The following is an 18,690-nucleotide window of genomic DNA, read 5'->3' on the forward strand; positions in this document are numbered from 1 at the left end:
CCCACAGCAAACATGATCCTCAATGGTGAAAAACTGAAAGCATTTCCTCTAAAGTCAGGAACAAGACAAGGGTGCCCACTTTCACCATTACTATTCAACATAGTTTTGGAAGTTTTGGCCACAGCAATCAGAGCAGAAAAAGAAATAAAAGGAATCCAAATTGGAAAAGAAGAAGTAAAACTCTCACTATTTGCAGATGACATGATCCTCTACATAGAAAACCCTAAAGATTCCACCAGAAAATTACTAGAACTAATAAATGATTATACTAAAGTTGCAGGACATAAAATCAACACACAGAAATCCCTTGCATTCCTATACACTAATAATGAGAAAACAGAAAGAGAAATTAAGGAAACAATTCCATTCACCATTGCAACGGAAAGAATAAAATACTTAGGAATATATCTACCTAGAGAAACTAAAGATCTATACATAGAAAACTATAAAACACTGGTGAAAGAAATCAAAGAGGACACTAATAGATGGAGAAATATACCCTGTTCATGGATTGGAAGAATCAATATAGTGAAAATGAGTATACTACCCAAAGCAATTTATAGATTCAATACAATCCCTATCAAGCTACCAACGGTTTGCTTCACAGAGCTAGAACAAATAATTTCACAATTTGTATGGAAATATAAAAAACCTCGAATAGCCAAAGCAATCTTGAGAAAGAAGAATGTAACTGGAGGAATCAACCTGCCTGACTTCAGGCTCTACTACAAAGCCACAGTTATCAAGACAGTATGGTACTGGCACAAAGACAGAAAAATAGATCAATGGAACAAAATAGAAAGCCCAGAGATAAATCCACGCACATATGGACACCTTATCTTTGACAAAGGAGGCAAGAATATACAATGGATTAAAGACAATCTCTTTAACAAGTGGTGCTGGGAAATGTGGTCAACCACTTGTAAAAAAATGAAACTAGAACACTGTCTAACACCATACACCAAAATAAACTCAAAATGGATTAAAGATCTAAACATAATACCAGAAACTATAAAACTCCTAGAAGAGAACATAGGCAAAACACTCTCTGACATACATCACAGCAGGATCCTCTATGACCCACCTCCCAGAATATTGGAAATAAAAGCAAAAATAAACAAATTGGACCTAATTAAACTTAAAAGCTTCTGCACATCAAAGGAAACTATCAGCAAGGTGAAAAGGCAGCCTTCAGAATGGGAGAAAATAATAGCAAATGAAGCAACAGACAAACAACTAATCTCAAAAATATACAAGCAACTCCTACAGCTCAACTCCAGAAGAATAAATGACCCAATCAAAAAATGGGCCAAAGAACTAAACAGACATTTCTCCAAAGAAGACATACAGATGGCTAACAAACACATGAAAAGATGCTCAACATCATTCATTATTAGAGAAATGAAAATCAAAACCACAATGAGGTACCATTTCACACCAGTCAGAATGGCTGCGATCCAAAAGTCTACAAGCAATAAATGCTGGAGAGGGTGTAGAGAAAAGGGAACCCTCTTACACTGCTGGTGGGAATGCAAACTAGTACAGCCACTATGGAGAACAGTGTGGAGATTCCTTAAAAAACTGGAAATAGAACTGCCTTATGATCCAGCAATCCCACTGCTGGGCATACACACTGAGGAAACCAGAAGGGAAAGAGACACGTGTACCCCAACGTTCATCACAGCACTGTTTATAATAGCCAGGACATGGAAGCAACCTAGATGTCCATCAGCAGATGAATGGATAAGAAAGCTGTGTTACATATACACAATGGAGTATTACTCAGCCATTAAAAAGAATACATTTGAATCAGTTCTAATGAGGTGGATGAAACTGGAGCCTATTATACAGAGTGAAGTAAGCCAGAAAGAAAAACACCGATACAGTATACTAACACATATATATGGAATTTAGAAAGATGGTAACAATAACCCTGTGTACGAGACAGCAAAAGAGACACTGATGTATAGAACAGTCTTATGGACTCTGTTGCAGAGGGAGAGGGTGGGAAGATTTGGGAGAATGGCATTGAAACATGTATAATATCATGTATGAAATGAGTTGCCAGTCCAGGTTCAATGCATGATACTGGATGCTTGGGTCTAGTGCACTGGGACGACCCAGAGGGATGGTATGGGGAGAGAGGAGGGAGGAGAGTTCAGGATGGGGAACACATATATACCTGTGGCAGATTCATTTTGATATTTGGCAAACCTAATACAATTTGTAAAGTTTAAAAATAAAATAAAATTTAAAAAAAGAAAATTACATTGGTCAATGGTATGTGACCTTCTTTTCAGTAGCTCTTCTCCTCTACTACTTTCAGTAACCAATCTTCATGAGACAAATAAAACTTCAGAAATTATGCCCCAGCTTCAGGCTAAGTCAAAATAACTTTTTGTAATAGGCTCATTAACAGTAGAACTTCCTTCTGCCTTTGTAATATTTTATAATCTCCATGTATATTTTGATCTTTCCTATTATCAAATAAAGCATTGCTATGTCAGCAAGTAACTTGGCATTTTTTCACCCAAAGTTCAGAGATGTTTTCCTTAAGATGTCATATCCTATGTCCTCTTTATACATATTTGACAAGTTTTAACAATACATTTAGCATTCACTGGAGAAATATTTGGACTGTAATCAATATGTTGGCTCTCAGGATAATTTTTGGTTTTCTCCATTAAGGTGATTTTCCCAAATTTGTGGATATATATCATCTATATTTTGAGTGTAAAGAGAGGTTTTCACTAAGTCATCTTATTTACATAGATAAGAAGATACAAAATGAGTAATAAAACATTCTTTTTTCCTGGAAATAAATCAAATAGACTTCATCCTTCAATATTCAAAGTCCCTCAAGCTAGGCTTCAACAGCACATGAACCAAGGGCTCCCAGATGTACAAGTTGGATATAGAAAAGGCAGAGGAACCGCAGATCAAATTGCTAACATCTGTTGGATCATAGATCACAAGAAAAAACAAGGGAAATCCAGAAAAACATCTACTTCTGCTTTATTGACTACACTAAAGCCTTTGGCTGGGTGAAGCAGAACAAACTGTGGGAAATTCTTCAAGAGACGGGAATACCAGGCCATCTTACCTGCCTCCTGAGAAACCTGTATGCAGGTCAAGAAGCAGCAGTTAGAAACAGACTTGGAAAAATGAACTAGTTCAAAATTGGGAAAGAACTACATCAAGGATGTATATTGTCAACCTGATTATTTGACTTCTATGCAGAATACATCATGTGAAATGCTGGGCTCGGTAAAGCTCAACCTGGAATCAAGGTTGCCAGGAAAAATATCAACAACCACAGATAAGCAGATGATACAACTCTAATGGCAGAAAGTGAAGAGTACTAAAAAGCCTCTTGATGAGGACGAAAGAGGAGAGTGAAAAAGCTGGCCTTAAACTCAGTATTCTAAAACTAAGATCATGGCAACCAGTCCCATCACTTACTGGCAAACTGTTGCCATGGTTCAGTTGTTCACTTGTGTCTGACTGTTTGCAACCCCATGGACTGCAGCACACCAGGCTTCCCTGTCCTTCACCATTTCCCAGAGCTTGCTCGAACTCATATCCATTGAGTTGGAGATGCCATCTGAACATCGCATCCTCTGTCACCCCCTTCTCCTACTGTCCTCAATCTTTCCCAGCATTGGAGCCTTTTCTAAAGACTCAGCTCTTCATATCAGGTAGCCACAATATTGGATCTTCAGCTTCAGCAACAGTCCTCCCAATGAATATTCAGGGTTGATTTCTTTTAAGATTGACAGGTTTGATCTCCTTGTTGTCCAAGGGACTCTCAAGACTCTTCTCCAAGAGCACAGTTCAAAAGCATCAATTCTACAGTACTCAGCCTTCTTTATGGTTCATTTCTCACATCCAAACATGACTTCTGAAAAATCATAGCTTTGACTCTATGGACCATTGTTGGTAAAGTAATGTCTCTGCTTTTTAATACATTGTACAGGTTTATCATAGCTTTTCTTCCAAGCAGCAAGCGTCTTTTAATTTCATGGCTGCAGTCACCATCTGCAGTGATTTTGGAGCCCCCCAAAATAAAGTCTGTCAGTGTTTCCACTGTTTCCCCATCTATTTGCTGTCAAATTATGGGACCAGATGCCATGATCTTATTTTTCTGAATGTTGAGCTTTAAGCCAACTTTTTCACTCTCTTCTTTCACTTTCATCAAGAGGCGTCTTAGTTCTTTTTCACTTTCTGCCATAAGGGTGAGGTTATCTGCATATCTGAGGTTATTCATATTTCTCCCAGCAGTCTTGATTCAAACTCATGCTTCTCCAGCCCAGCATTTCTCATGATGTACTCTGCATATAAGTTAAATAAGCATATAAGTTAAATAAGGTGACAATATTCAGCCTTGTCGCACTTTTTTTCCCCAATTTTGAACCAGTTTTTTACTCTTTATCTGGTTCTAACTGCTGTTTCTTGACCTGCGTACAGGTTTCTCAGGAGGCAGGTCAGGTGGTCTGGTATTCCCATCTCCTGAGGAACTTTCCACATTTTGTTCTAGTCCACACAGCCAAAGGCTTTAGCATAGTTAATGAAGCAGAAGTGGGTATTTTTCTGGAATTCTCTTGCTTTTTCTATGATTCAATGGATGTTGGCAATTTGATCTCTGGTTCCTCTGCCTTTTCTAAATCCAGCTTTTATATCTAGAAGTTCTAGGTCCACATACTGTTGAAACTTAGCTTGGAGAATTTTGAGCATGACTTTGATAGCATGAGAAATGACTGCAATTGTAAGTAGTTTGAAATTCTTTGGAATTCCCCTTCTTTGGGATTGGAATGAAAACTGACGTTTTCCGGGCCTGTAGCCAGTGCTGAGTTTTCCAAATTTGCTGGCATATTCAGTGCAGCACTTTCACAGCATCATCTTTTATGATTTGAAATAGCTCAGCTAGAATTCCATCACCTCCACTAGCTTTGTTCGTAGTGCTGTTTCCTAAGGCTCACTAGACTTCTCACTCCAGGATGTCTGGTTGTAGGTGACTATCACACCTTTTGGATATCCAGATCATTTTTGTGTAGTTCTTCTGTTATTCTTGCCACTTTTCTTAATATCTTCTGTTTCTGTTAGGTCCATACCATTTTTGTCCTTTATTGTGCCCATCTTTGCATGAAATGTTCCCTTGGTATTTTTATTTTCTTGAAGCGAATTCTAATCTTTCCCATTCTATTTTTTTCCTCTATGTCTGTGCATTGTTCACTTAGAAAGGTTTTCTTATCTCTCCTTGCTCTTCTTTAGAACTCTCCATTCAGATGGGTATAACTTTCCTTTTCTCCTTTGCCTTTCACTTCTCTTCTCTCCTCAGCTATTTGTAAGGCTTCCTCAGACAACCATTTTGCCTTTTTGCATTTCTTTTTCCTGGGCATGGTTTTGATCACTGCCTCCTGTACAATGTTACAAACCTCTGTCCATAGTTCCTCAGGCACTCTATCTGTCAAATCTAACCCCTTGAATCTATTTCTCACTTCCACTGTATAATTGTAAGGGAATCGATTTAGGTCATACCTGAATGACCTAGTGGTTTTCCCAACTTTCTTCGAATTAAGTCTGATAGTTGCAATAAGGAGTTCATGATCTGAGCCACAGTCAGATCCCAGTGTTTTTCTTTTTTTTCTGACTGTATAGAGTTTCTCCATCTTTGGCTGCAAATAATATGATCAATCTGATTTCAATATTGACCATCTGATGATGTCCATGTATGTAAAGTCACCCCTTTTTTTGTTGGGAGTGTTTCTTTGCTATGACCAGTGCGTTCTCTGCACAAAACTTTGTTAGCCTTTACACTGCTTCATTTTGGACTCCAAAGCCAAACTTGCCTGTTACTCCAGGTATCTCTCAACTTCCTATTTTTGCATTCCAGTCTCCTATGATGAAAAGGACATCTTTTTTGGTGTTAGTTCTAAAAGTTCTTGTAGGACTTAGAACTATTCACTTCAGTTTCTTTGGCATTAGTGGTTGGGGCATAGACTTGGATTACTATGATACTGAACATTCTGTCATTTTTGAGATTGCACCCATATACTGCATTTCAAAATCTTTTGTTGACTATGAGGGTTATTCCATTTCATCTAAGGGATTCTTGCCCATTTGAATGAAATTAGCCCTTTCCAGTCCATTTTACTTCACTGATTTCTAAAATGTCAATGTTCACTCACCATCTCCTGTTTGACCACTTCCAATTTATCTTGATTCATGGACCTAACATTCCAGGTTCCTATGCAGTATTGCTCTTTATAGTATCAGGATTTAATTTCACCACCAAACACATTCAGAGCTGGACTTTTTTTTTTTTTTTTTTCCACTTTGGGCCATATTTTTCATTCTTTCTGGAGCTACATCTCTGCTCTTCTCCCATAGTATATTGGGCACCTACTCTCCTGTGGACTTCATCTTTCAATGAAATATCGTTTTATCTTTTCATATTGTCCATGGGGTCCTCAAGACAAGAATGCTGAAGTGATTTGCCATTCCCTTCTCCAGTGGACAACATTTTGTCAGAACTCCCCACCATCTGTCTTGGGTGGCCCTACATGGCATGCCTCATAGTTTCATTGAGTTAGACAAAACTGTGATCCATGTGATCAGTTTGGTTTTCTGTGATTGTGGTTTGCATTCTATCTGCCCTCTGATGGATGAGGATAAAGGCTTGTGGAAGCTTCCTGGTGTGAGGTACTGATCGTGGTGAAAACTGTGTCTTGCTCTCATGGGCAAGGTCATGCTCAGTAAATCTTTAATCCAATTTTCTACTGATGGGACGGCCTAAAGCCAAACTCTGGTAGAGGTAATTGTAACCTCCTCCAGGACTTATGCCAGCATGCTGCATATCCCAAGACTATTGCACTCAGTGTCTCTGGCTTGGGGCAGGCCAATGTGGACCCACACCTCTGCCAGAGACTCCCAAATACTCACAGGCAAGTCTGGTTCAGTCTCTTGTGGGATCAGTGCTCTTTTCTCCTGGGTTCTGGTGCACACAATGTTTTGTTTGTGCCTTCCAAGAGTTTTTTTACCCAGCCCTGTGGAAGTTCTGTAATCAAATCCCACTGGCCTTCAAAGGTATATTCCCTGGAGGTTCTTAGCTGCTCTGCCAGATCCCCAGGTTGGGAAATTTCTTGTGGGCCCCAGAACTTTCACAGTAAGAAAGAACTGTTGTTAAATTTGTTATACCAGAACTCCTTTGATTCTCCAGTTTGTGGGCCATATGCTCAGTTGTTCTATTCAGTTCAGTCACAATCATGTTCAACTCGTTGCAAATCCATAGAATGCAGCACATCAGACTTCCCTGTCCCTCACTAACTCCTGGAGCTTACTCAAACTCATGTTCATGAAGTCAGTGATACCATCCAACCATCTTATTCTTTATTGTCCCCTTCTCCTCCTGCCCTCAATCTTTCCCAGCTTCAGGGTCTTTTCAAATGAGTCAGTCCTTCACATCAGGTGGCCAAAGTATTCAAGCTTCGGCTTTGGTATCAGTTCTTCTGGTGAATATTCAGGACTGATTTCCTTTAGGATTGACTGGTTTGATTTCCATGCAGTCCAAGAAACTCAAGAGTCTTCTCCAATACCACAGTTCAAAGGTATCAGTTCTTTAGTGCTCAGTATTCTTTATGGTCCAGCTTTGACATCCTTTGACCACTAGACCATTCAGGTATGACCGAAATCAAATCCCTTATGATTATACAGTGAAAGTGAGAAGTAGATTTAAGGGCCTAGATCTGATAGATAGAGTGCCTGATGAACTATGGACTGAGGTTCGTGACATTGTACAGGAGACAGGGATCAAGACCATCCCCATGGAAAAGAAATGCAAAATAGCAAAATGCCTGTCTGGGTAGGCCTTACATATAGCTGTAAAAAGAAGAGAACTGAAAAGCAAAGGAGAAAAGGAAAGATATAAGCATGTGAATGCAGAGTTCCAAAGAATAGCAAGAAGAGATAAGAAAGCCTTCCTCAGAGATCAATGCAAAGAAATAGAGGAAAACAACAGAATGGGAAGGACTAGGGATCTCTTCAAGAAAATCAGAGATACCAAAGGAACATTTCATGCAAAGATGGGCTCGATAAAGGACAGAAATGGTATGGACCTAACAGAAGCAGAAGATATTAAGAAGAGATGGCAAGAATACACAGAAGAACTGTACAAAAAAGGTCTTCATGACCCAGATAATCACGATGGTGTGATCACTCACCTAGAGCCAGACATCCTGGAATGTGAAGTCAAGTGGGCCTTACAAAGCATCACTATGAACAAAGTAAGTGAAGGTGATGGAATTCCAGTTGAGCTATGCCAAATCCTGAAAGATGATGCTGTGAAAGTGCCGCATACAATATGCCAGCAAATTTGGAAAACTCAGCACTGGCCACAGGACTGGAAAAGGTCAGTTTTCCTTCCAATCCCAAAGAAAGGCAATGCCAAAGAATGCTCAAACTACCACACAATTGCACTCATCTCACATGCTAGTAAAGTAATGCTCAAAATTCTCCAAGCAAGGCTTCTGCAATATGTGAACCATGAACTTCCTGGTATTCAAGCTGGTTTTAGAAAAGGCAGAGGAACCAGAGATCAAATTGCCAACATCTGCTGGATCATGGAAAAAGCAAGAGAATTCCAGAAAAACAGTTATTTCTGCTTTATTGACTATGCCAAAGCCTTTGACTGTGTGGATCACAATAAACTGTGGAAAATTCTGAAAGAGATCTGAATACCAGGCCACCTGATCTGCCTCTTGAGAAATGTCTATGCAGGTCAGGAAGCAACAGTTAGAAATGGACATGGAACAACAGACTTGTTCCAAATAGGAAAAGGAGTACATCAAGGCTGTATATTGTCACCCTGTTTATTTAACTTCTATGCAGATTACATCATGAGAAACTCTGGACTGGAAGAAACACAAGCTGGAATCAAGATTGCTGGGAGAAATATCAATAACCTCAGATATGCAGATGACACCACCCTTATGGCAGAAAGTGAAGAGGAACGGAAAAGCCTCTTGATGAAAGTGAAAGTGGAGAGTGAAAAAGTTGGTTTAAAGCTCAACATTCAGAAAACAAAGATCATGGCATCCGGTCCCATCACTTCATGGGAAATAGATGGGGAAACAGTGAAAAGAGTGTCAGACTTTATTTTTCTGGGCTCCAAAATCACTGCAGATGGTGACTGCAGCTATGAAATTAAAAGACGCTTACTCCTTGGAAGGAAAGTTATGACCAACCTAGAGAGCATATTGAAAAGCAGAGACATTACTTTGCCAACAAAGGTCCGTCTAATCAAGGCTATGGTTTTTCCAGTGGTCATGTATGGATGTTAGAGTTGGACTGTGAAGAAAGCTGAGTGCTGAAGAATTGATGCTTTTGAACTGTGGTGTTGGAGAAGACTCTTGAGAGTCCCGTGGGCTGCAAGGAGATCCAACTAGTCCATTCTAAACGAGATCAGTCCTGGTTGTTCTTTGGAAAGACTGATGCTAAAGCTGAAACTCCAATACTTTGGCCACCTCATACAAAGAGTTCACTCATTGGAAAAGACTCTGATGCTGGGAGGGATTGGGGGCAGGAGGAGAAGGGGACGACAGAGGATGAGATGGCTGGATGGCATAACTGACTCGATGGACGTGAATCTCAGTGAACTCCGGGAGTTGGTGCTGGACAGGGAGACCTGGCATGCTACGATTCATGGGGTGGCAAGGAGTCAGACACGACTGAATGACTGATCTTATCTTATCTTGACATCCTTTTATGACTACTGGAAAAATCACAGCTTTGACTAGATGCACCTTTGTCAGCAAAGTAATGTCTCTGCTTTTTAATATGCTGTCTAGGTTGGTCACAGGATTTCTTACAAGGAGCAAGTGTTTTAATTTCATGGTTGAAATCACCATCTGCAGTGATTATGGAGCCCAAGAAAATAAAGTCTCTCACTGTTTCTATTATTTCCCCATCTATTTGCAATGAAGTAATGTGACCAGATGCCATGATCTTCATTTTCTGAATGTTGAGGTTTAAGCCAACTTTTTCAGTCTCCTCTTTCACTTTCGTCAAGTGGCTCTTTAGTTCCTCTTCAACTTCTGCCTTAATGGTGGTGTCATCTGCATATCTGAGGCTCTGTAGTGGGGCTAATGGTGACCTCCTCCAAGAGGACTTATACCACACACTGCAACCCCCAGGACTGCTGCTGCCAAAGTCCTTGTCACCATGACAGGCCACTACTTACCCCCACTACCTCCACAGGAGACACTCAAATACTCAAAGGCAGGTCTGGCTCAGTCAGCTGTGCAGGTCACTGCTCCCTCCCCAGGACCTGGTGCACACAGGTTTCCTTTGCATGCTCCAAGTGTCTCTGGAGGGGATGAGGTTTATTTTAAGTGCAGTTGCCCTGCTCATGCCATCTTGTTTCAGGATCTCCTTTGTGCTTGGACATGAGATATCTTTTTTTGGTGGAATCCAATATTCTGTCTATGCTTTTTCAGCAGCTCATTGAAATATTGGTGTTCTTGACAGAGAAGATAAATGTGCATTCTTCTACTCTGCCATCTTATGGGTATGAGATGGCAAATAGAACGGGAAATAGAAGTGCAAACAGTGAGATATTTTTGTGTGTGTGCTCCAAAATCACTGCATACTGTAACTGCAGCCATGGAATTAAAAGGCACTTGCTGCTTTGAAGGAAAGCTATGACAGACTTGTACAGCATGTTACAAAAAACAGAGATATCACTTTGCCAACTAAGGTCCACATAGTCAAAGCTTTGGTTTTTCCAGTAGTCATGTACAGATAAAAGAGTTGGACCACAAAGAAGGTTTTACACCAAAGAATTGATGCTTTTGAATTGTGGTGCTGGAGAAGACTCTTGAGAGTTCCTTGGACTGCAAGGAGATCAAGCCAGTCAATCATAAAGGATATCCACCCTGAATATTCATTAGAAGGACTGGTGCTGAATCTGATGCTCTGGTAATTTGGCCATATAATGTGAAGAGCTGATGCATTGGGGGAAAAAAACCCTGATGATGGGAAAGCTTGAAGGCAAAAGGAGAAGAGGCAGCAGAGGATGAGATGATTAGATAACATCATCAACTCAATGGACATGAATGTGACCAAAATTCAGGAAATAGTGAAGGAGAGGGAAGACTGGCATGCTGTAAAGTCCCTGGGATTACAAGGAGTCAGACACAACTGAGTGGCTGAACAACAACAAATGCTAGCCATTGTTTCTTGAGGCTCACCTGCCCCAACTGTGACATGAGAGCCTTTTCACACCAGTCATTTGTGAATCCTTTCAACACACCTTCATCATTGAGCTTCTCTTTACCTTATGGCATGCAGAGTTCCAAAGAATAGCAAGGAGAGATAAGAAAGCCTTCCTCAGCGATCAATGTAAAGAAATAGAGGAAAACAATAGAATGGGAAAGACTAGAGATTTCTTCAAGAAAATTAGAGATACCAAGGGAACATTTCATGCAAAGATGGGCTTGATAAAGGACAGAAATGGTATGGACGTAACAGAAGCAAAACATATTAAGAAGAGGTGGCAAAAATACACAGAAGAACTGTACAAAAAGGATCTTCACAACCAAGATAATCAAGATGGTGTGATCACTCACCTAGAGCCAGACATCCTGGAATATGAAGTCAAGTGAGCCTTGGAAAGCATCACTACGAACAAAGCTAGAGGAGGTGATAGAATTCCAGTTGAGGTACTTCAAGTCCTGAAAGATGATGCTGTGAAAGTGTTACACTCATATGCCAGCAAATTTGGAAAACTCATCAGTGGCCGCTGCACTGGAAAAGGTCAGTTTTCATTTCAATCCCAAAGAAAGGCAATGTCAAACAATGCTCAAACTACCACACAATTGCACTCATCACACATGCTAGCAAAGTAAAGCTCAAATTTCTCTAGGCCAGGCTTCAGAAATACATGAACCATGAACTTCCAGATGTTCAAGCTGGTTTTAGAAAAGGCAGAGGAACCAGAGATCAAATTGTCAACACCCATTGGAACATCAAAAAAGCAAGAGAGTTTCAGAAAAACATCTATTTCTGCTTTATTAACTATGCCAAAGCCTTTGACTGTGTGGATCCCAATAAACTGTGGAAAATTCTGAAAGAGATGGGAATACCAGACCACCTGACCTGCCACTTGAGAAACCTATATGCAGTTCAGGAAGCAACAGTTAGAACTGGACAAGGAACAACAGACTGGTTCCAAATAGGAAAAAAAGTACATCAAGGCTGTATATTGTCACCCTGCTTATTTAACTTAATTCACAGTACATCACGAGAAACCCTGGGCTGAAAGAAGCACAAGCTGAAATCAAGATTGCTGGGAGAAAGCTCAATAACCTCAGATATGCAGATGACACCACCTTTATGGCAGAAAGTGAAGAGGAACTAAAAAGGCTCTTGATGAAAGTGCAAGAAGAGAGTGAACAAGTTGGCTTAAAGCTCAACATTCAGAAAATGAAGATCATGGCATCCGGTCCCATCACTTCATGGGAAATAGATGGGGAAACAGTGAAAAGGGTGTCATATTTTATTTTGGGGGCTCCAAAGACACTTACTCCTTGGAAGGAAAGTTATGACCAACCTAGATAGCATATTCCAAAGCAGAGACATTACTTTGCCAACAAATGTCCGTCTAGTCAAGGCTATGGTTTTTCCAGTGATCATGTATGGATGTGAGAGTTGGATTGTGAAGAAAGCTGAGTGCCGAAGAATTGAGCTTTTGAACTGTGGTGTTGGAAAAGACTCTTGAGAGTCCCTTGGACTGCAAGGAGATCCAACTAGTCCATTCTAAAGGAGATCAGTCCTGGGTGTTCTTTGGAAAGACTAATGCTAAAGCTGAAATTCCAATATTTGGCTACCTCATGTGAAGAGCTGACTCATTGGAAAAGACTCTGATGCTGGGAGGGATTGGGGGCAGGAGGAGAAGGGGACGACAGAGGATGAGATGGCTGGATGGCATCACCGACTCTATGGACATGAGTTTGAGTGAAATCTGGGAGTTGGTGATGGACAGGGAAGGCTGGTGTGCTGCGGTTCACAGGATCACAAAGAGTTGGACATGACTGATCAAATGAACTGAACTGAACTGAATTGCTGGCAAAGTTGTTCCAGACTCTTGAAGAATCTTTCTGCCCCAACTAGAAATCAGGCATTTCTTCAAAGTCCTTTGGATCCTTTAGTGTGAAAATATGGCAAAGCCTTAATGTGAGCACTAACTCTTGGTTTTGTGGCTTTTTAAGTGGTCAGGACATTTTTTAAGCCTAAATATTATGATTTTTTAATTATGCTTGCAATTCAAGTTTAAGATTGCAGAGTCTAGTATTACATCTATCTCGCATCACCTTCTCTAGACAGAAAATCTTGGTTCCAAGTGAATTAACACAACTATATAATCACCTAAACTATATACTATCCACCCGTCACACTGTATACTATATTTCAGTAGCCTATACAAACATGATAGTCTTACAATAACAGTAATAACTCTACCATCAGAAATAAGTTTTCGACAGGGATCCACTGAGAACAAGCCATTCTCTAAGGAACTCATAATTAGAAGGAAAAGAAAAAGAAAAGGAACTGCAGTGTTCTGTGTACAGAGTAAACTGAATCTCTGTACAATACCAGTCAAGGGAGAGTTTCTTCTACTCTAACAGTAAGGAAGGCTATCTGGAGAAACAAGCTGCTCAGCTGACCCTCATAGTTAGAAAATCATCCAAATAAAGAGAGTGAAATTATGTTAAAAATTCTCAGCAACTCTTCAAATATACTTACCTCAGCATAACTATTGTTAGATCAATTTGAAAAATGATATTTCAGCAGAAGCAAAAAAAAAAAGTTTTAAATAAGAAGTCAAAAGCATGTCACCATGGAGTTGTGTACATCATTTCATTTATTCCAAGGTGTATTCTTTCTCACAAATCACATCTGTGAAATCTGAGTGGATCCTGCTAGTGATATTGTCTCATAATAACAATTTTCATTTATGTTTCAGCTAGGGTATACATTATGATTTATCTTACAACCTACAGGAACAATGATTTGATCAAATGTGATGATTATTTGATGAATATGATGAGATTGACTCCTAGGCTGACAACTTGAGTTTCAGGGTTCCTGGATACTTATTCCAAATGCAAAAGGAGACATGGTCAGGGCTCACAAGATATTCTGATATGACCTGCTAAGAACACAAGCAAAAAAATGCTCAACTTAAGAGATATTTGTACACTATGTACATAGCAGCATTATTCACAACAGCTAAAATGTGAATTAACACAAGTGTCTGTTGAGAGATGAACAGGTAAACAAAACAACATATAAAAGGAAAGAAATTCTAATACAGGCCACCACATGAATGAATTATGAGGACATAATGCTAGGTGGAGTAAGCCATTCACAAAATGACAAATGATTTCATTTCTATGACGTACCTAGAGTAGACAGATTCATATAGACAGAAAGTAGAATGGTGGTTGGCAGGGCCTGAGGGAGAAAGGATTGGGGAAAGTGGTTTAATGGGCATAGACTTCTAGGTTTTCAAGATGAAAAGAATTCTAAGGATTGGCTGCATAAATGTGAATGTACTTAACACTACTAAACTCTAAGTGTAAAAATGGCTAATGCAGTAAATTTTCCAAGACATATTTTACTGCAGTTTAGAAAAAATAAATTTACCTACAGATGGGAGTTGGGGACAAAAGGGAAATGTTCTAGCAGAAATTTTGAGACTAAAGACATGTAATATTAATAGATAAAATGGAGGGAAAGAATAAAAGGATGGACTGAAAAAAAAAAAAAAAGATTAAAAAATGAAAACTCACCAGTATCTCCAAAACCATCAGATCATATCAGATCAGATCAGTCGCTCAGTCATGTCGAACTCTGTGCGACCCCATGAATCGCAGCACACCAAATGCAAGGCATATCAAAAGGATCAAGGAGGGTACTATTATTGCCACAAGTATCAAGCCAATGGATGTGGGGTGTCCTGGAAATTGGGAGAAGACAAAGGAATGTCACTTCAAACCCATTCTCTAGTTCTCCAGGCCTTCTTGCCCCATCTGAGTGTCAGCACCATCATTAACTGCTTCTGATGCCTGGGCATCTCCCATTCACTTTCTCATATTCCCAGAGGTCTTATATGCACAGCCAACCCTTAATCTTTCCTTCTTGCTGAATCCCACCGAGACTACAGTGGGACTACTACTGTAGTAGTGAAGACTACTTCATTTTAATCTATTGTACAGCTTAGATCAGCTATTTTCATACTTCTGGCACTGTAGTCTTAGAAAGAAATCTCAAACTCTGTCTCTCTGACTCTCTTTCTGTCTTCCTGATTCTCTTTCCTCCCCGCCTATCCTCTCTCCATGCCTGTCTTGCTCCCTCCATCCTTCTCTCACCCATCAAATTCCTCCCCTTCCTGTGTCCCCCTTTCTGATCTTGAGGGCCATTTCCTCCCATTCCCAGTTGGGCCCCAGTTCCTTCTTACCCCAGTACAGGATGATGTCCTGGTCTCCTAGACTGCTGTGCTTCACTCGGCAATTCAGGCCAGCTGCCTCCCCAGCTGCCACATTTAGGGTTACTCGGAGATACCAAGTCCAGTCTGCATTGGGCATGAGGTCTCCTTGCTGAGTGCCAGGCTGCTCCTGCTCGCCCCTCATCCACATCACCCGCACAGGTTTTGGGTAGAATCCTGAGACGTGGCACACCAGCAGTAGGCGGCCAGGCCCAGGAGTGGGGCCACTGGACAGCCAGGCTTCAGGCTTCACTGGGGTAGACAGGAGCAGTAAGAATGTCAGATTATGCCTCTAATCCAGAGCATGGGGACTCAGAAACCCACAAATTTGGACAGTTTCCTCTTCCACTCCTATGGGCACGAAATGACTTATTATTTTTTTTTTTAATTTTATTTTATTTTTAAACTTTACCAAGTTTTGCCAAATATCAAAATGAATCCACCACAGGTATACATGTGTTCCCAAATGACTTATTGATTAATCAATTCTCTATTTAGGTACGTCTCACTTTTGAATTTAAAGAAAGTTGTGGGAGGAGAAATAGAAACATCTTGGGGAGAGCATAAGACTAACCTTGTCTCTGCAGTTCTGCCTTCCCTGCATCGAGGACACCCAGAAGATATTGAGGACAGGTTTCTGAGAGGAGTCTCTCGATATAAGAGATGACTGCATTCTGAGTCATGAGTGCACAAAACTTCTGCCCCCTGAAGCCGCTGTCTGGTGCAGGCACACAGGAATGATTCTGGATACTCACAAAATCCAGTCCTCCTAAAGCTCCTCTCAAAGAGCTTCCTATGGCCTCCCCAGAATGCACCTCACAGCCTGCTGTGACCTGGATCACAAAGGGATCTGTGTAAAGGAAAACTGAGACAAGTTATTAAAAAGCAAACAGGAAAGAAAGAGACGAGAAAAAGGCATAGGATTTTTTACTTTAGTGGCAACAAGTTGAGAGGTGAAATTATTGACATAAAACCAATTACAGTATTCAGGACTTTTCAGAAAGAGCACTGGGGAGAGGTATGCATATCATCAGTCGTGGGGTTAGGCTGTTTTAAGGATGTAGAGGGGGCAAGAGGGGAGAGGGGCAACGTGTGATGGAGTCAGAAGTGCAGCATTCCATGGTGTAGGGAATGGTTACATGTAGAGAAGGGATCAGGCAGAAGATGTTTGAGGACATCAATTGGAGGAATAGGAAGTCACACTTAAGTTCACTCAAGCACAGAGTAGGAAAAGGAGATTCTTCCTTGAGGTTTTAGAGAAGCAAGTTACATAGACCCAAACAAGAAATAACCACAAGAGTGGTCATGTACACAGAAGAGAGCAAGAAACAGGAAGAATCTCAGATACCAGATGGAGGTATGCAGTCGGGGTTGAAGGCTACTCTGGACAATTGTGTACATACAGTTGGATAAAGAGGGGGGAAAGGGACCATCATCAGAGGGAGCAGTAGCCTGACACAAGAGAAAGAGAAGTCATTGAGAGTCTTTCCAGATCAGAGGACTATACTCACATTCCAACTGGAACTCATTGACTCGATCCAGCATTCCGCAAGTGAATCCAATTAAGTAGGCTCGGAAGAGGTCCTGCAGCTCAGTCACCTCATCATCACTAAAGTTGCCCTTGGACCAGGGCTTCAGGAAAATGGCAGTGCCCGAGTCACTCTCCAAGCCATGAATCTGCAAGTCATCCAACCAGCCTGAGCCTTGATTTTGAGCACATGTGTTATTGACAAAGGTTGAAATCTGCATGAGATGGAAGGAGGTTGGCCCCTGGAACACTGTAGCAGTGGAAAGATAAGAAGAATGATGGGTAAATGTGGAATCAGGATAGTATGAAAAAAAACCCCAGAATCTGAACAACAATACAAAATTTGAAACAGTCCCCTGCCCCCAAAACTTCTGGCTCCATCTCCAGCCTCCAGAAAAAGGGAGAGGGCTGGAGACAGCAGAGACCAGACCCTTAGTGGTAGGTGCAGCATGCTTTTATCCAGAACCCCTGCACCTGTGCTGGGAGCAGCCAGAGTCATTCTTACCATTCGCATTGTCACCACCTGGGAGGATAACTCCAAGTAACAGAAGTGGTAGAAGCAGCATTTCACTGGGAAGTAGAACTTCTGACTCTCAGAGCTGGTATTTGATCTCTAATTTCAGCATTTTTTTTTTCAGTACTCTAAAGTGACTTCCTCTCTTCCCCAACTGACAAATCTTTGACCCACATTGCACATCTCAGAAAAACTGTACCTCCCACAGCTCTGAACTCCCACTCCATCTCATTTCCATTCTTTGGTCTTTATCTCTTTTATATTTACTACCCTGGAAAAGCTCCCTTGTGATGCTGAAGAGTTATTTCACCTTCCTAATCCTTTATTGCCACATCTATTTAATAAGAAGGTAATACTAAACAATTGCTCAACTTCCAGTCTCTTTTAATCTAGAAGTATTCCTTTGGTTTGTCCACCTATCTCATTCTCTCATACAGCAAATATAACACTGTCAGTGATGTAGCAGTAACAGAGAGGTAGTGCAGGGAGTCTTGGAGAGAATACCAAATGGGTCAGTATGAGTGGCCACAGTACCTTGGTGTACATTCACAGAGAGACCTCCTCTGAGAACGAAGACACACCATAGAAAGGGAGATTCTGAGAACCCTAGCCCCATTTCAGGGAGTCAGACACTGGAAAAGTGAACCTATGCTCTCTATACCTTTTTTATCATCACCATTAGTATATCCTGTTTGGCTAATACTTGGCTAAAGGTACTGACAAACTCACTGGAACACGAAGAGGATGTCCGGGATGTATGGTGCTCAGAGCTTGATTTTGACTCCGCACTAATACTTCAAAGGCTGCTCTCTCAATGGCCCTTGGTACCAAAGTGAAAACCTGAGTGGAAACAAATTATTTCAACATCTCAATTACTCCAATCAAGAGGATCAGTAAACAAGATCTTGCCTTTATTGGTGAAAATTAGACTGAGATGGTAGAGATAAAAAGGTGAAAATTTACCTCTGATTCCCTTAAGTTCCCTATAAAAATAAATACAACAAGTACCTTAAACTCTACTCCAAAAGTAAGGAAGACACACACCTCAGGTCCAGAAGTAAGATTTCTGCAAACACCAGAGTTCCTTCCACTGAAGTACAAGGC

At 40.7% G+C, this 18,690-nt stretch overlaps 1 protein-coding gene across 2 annotated transcripts; it reads right to left on the reverse strand.

Moving 5' to 3' along the window:
• Positions 1 to 13,900: 13,900 nt before the first annotated feature.
• Positions 13,901 to 17,731, reverse strand: LOC133238843 (T-cell surface glycoprotein CD1b-2-like). Of its 2 annotated transcripts, none has more exons than XM_061402426.1 (6): positions 17,578 to 17,731; positions 17,056 to 17,322; positions 16,119 to 16,409; positions 15,518 to 15,796; positions 14,850 to 15,016; positions 13,901 to 14,206 (listed from the first exon to the last, which is right to left on the reverse strand). In XM_061402426.1, exons 1-5 carry the CDS (start codon positions 17,636 to 17,638, stop codon positions 14,895 to 14,897), a joined length of 1,020 nt encoding a protein of 339 aa, XP_061258410.1. In that variant the 5' UTR covers positions 17,639 to 17,731; the 3' UTR covers positions 13,901 to 14,206; positions 14,850 to 14,894. The 2 variants fall into 2 exon arrangements, with proteins under 2 accessions (XP_061258410.1, XP_061258420.1); XM_061402436.1 differs by having other exon boundaries at positions 16,119 to 16,394; positions 17,578 to 17,729.
• Between the last annotated feature and the right edge of the window lie 959 nt (positions 17,732 to 18,690).

The sequence above is a fragment of the Bos javanicus genome, chromosome 3 (assembly GCF_032452875.1).
Source record: "Bos javanicus breed banteng chromosome 3, ARS-OSU_banteng_1.0, whole genome shotgun sequence".
NCBI lineage: Eukaryota > Metazoa > Chordata > Mammalia > Artiodactyla > Bovidae > Bos > Bos javanicus.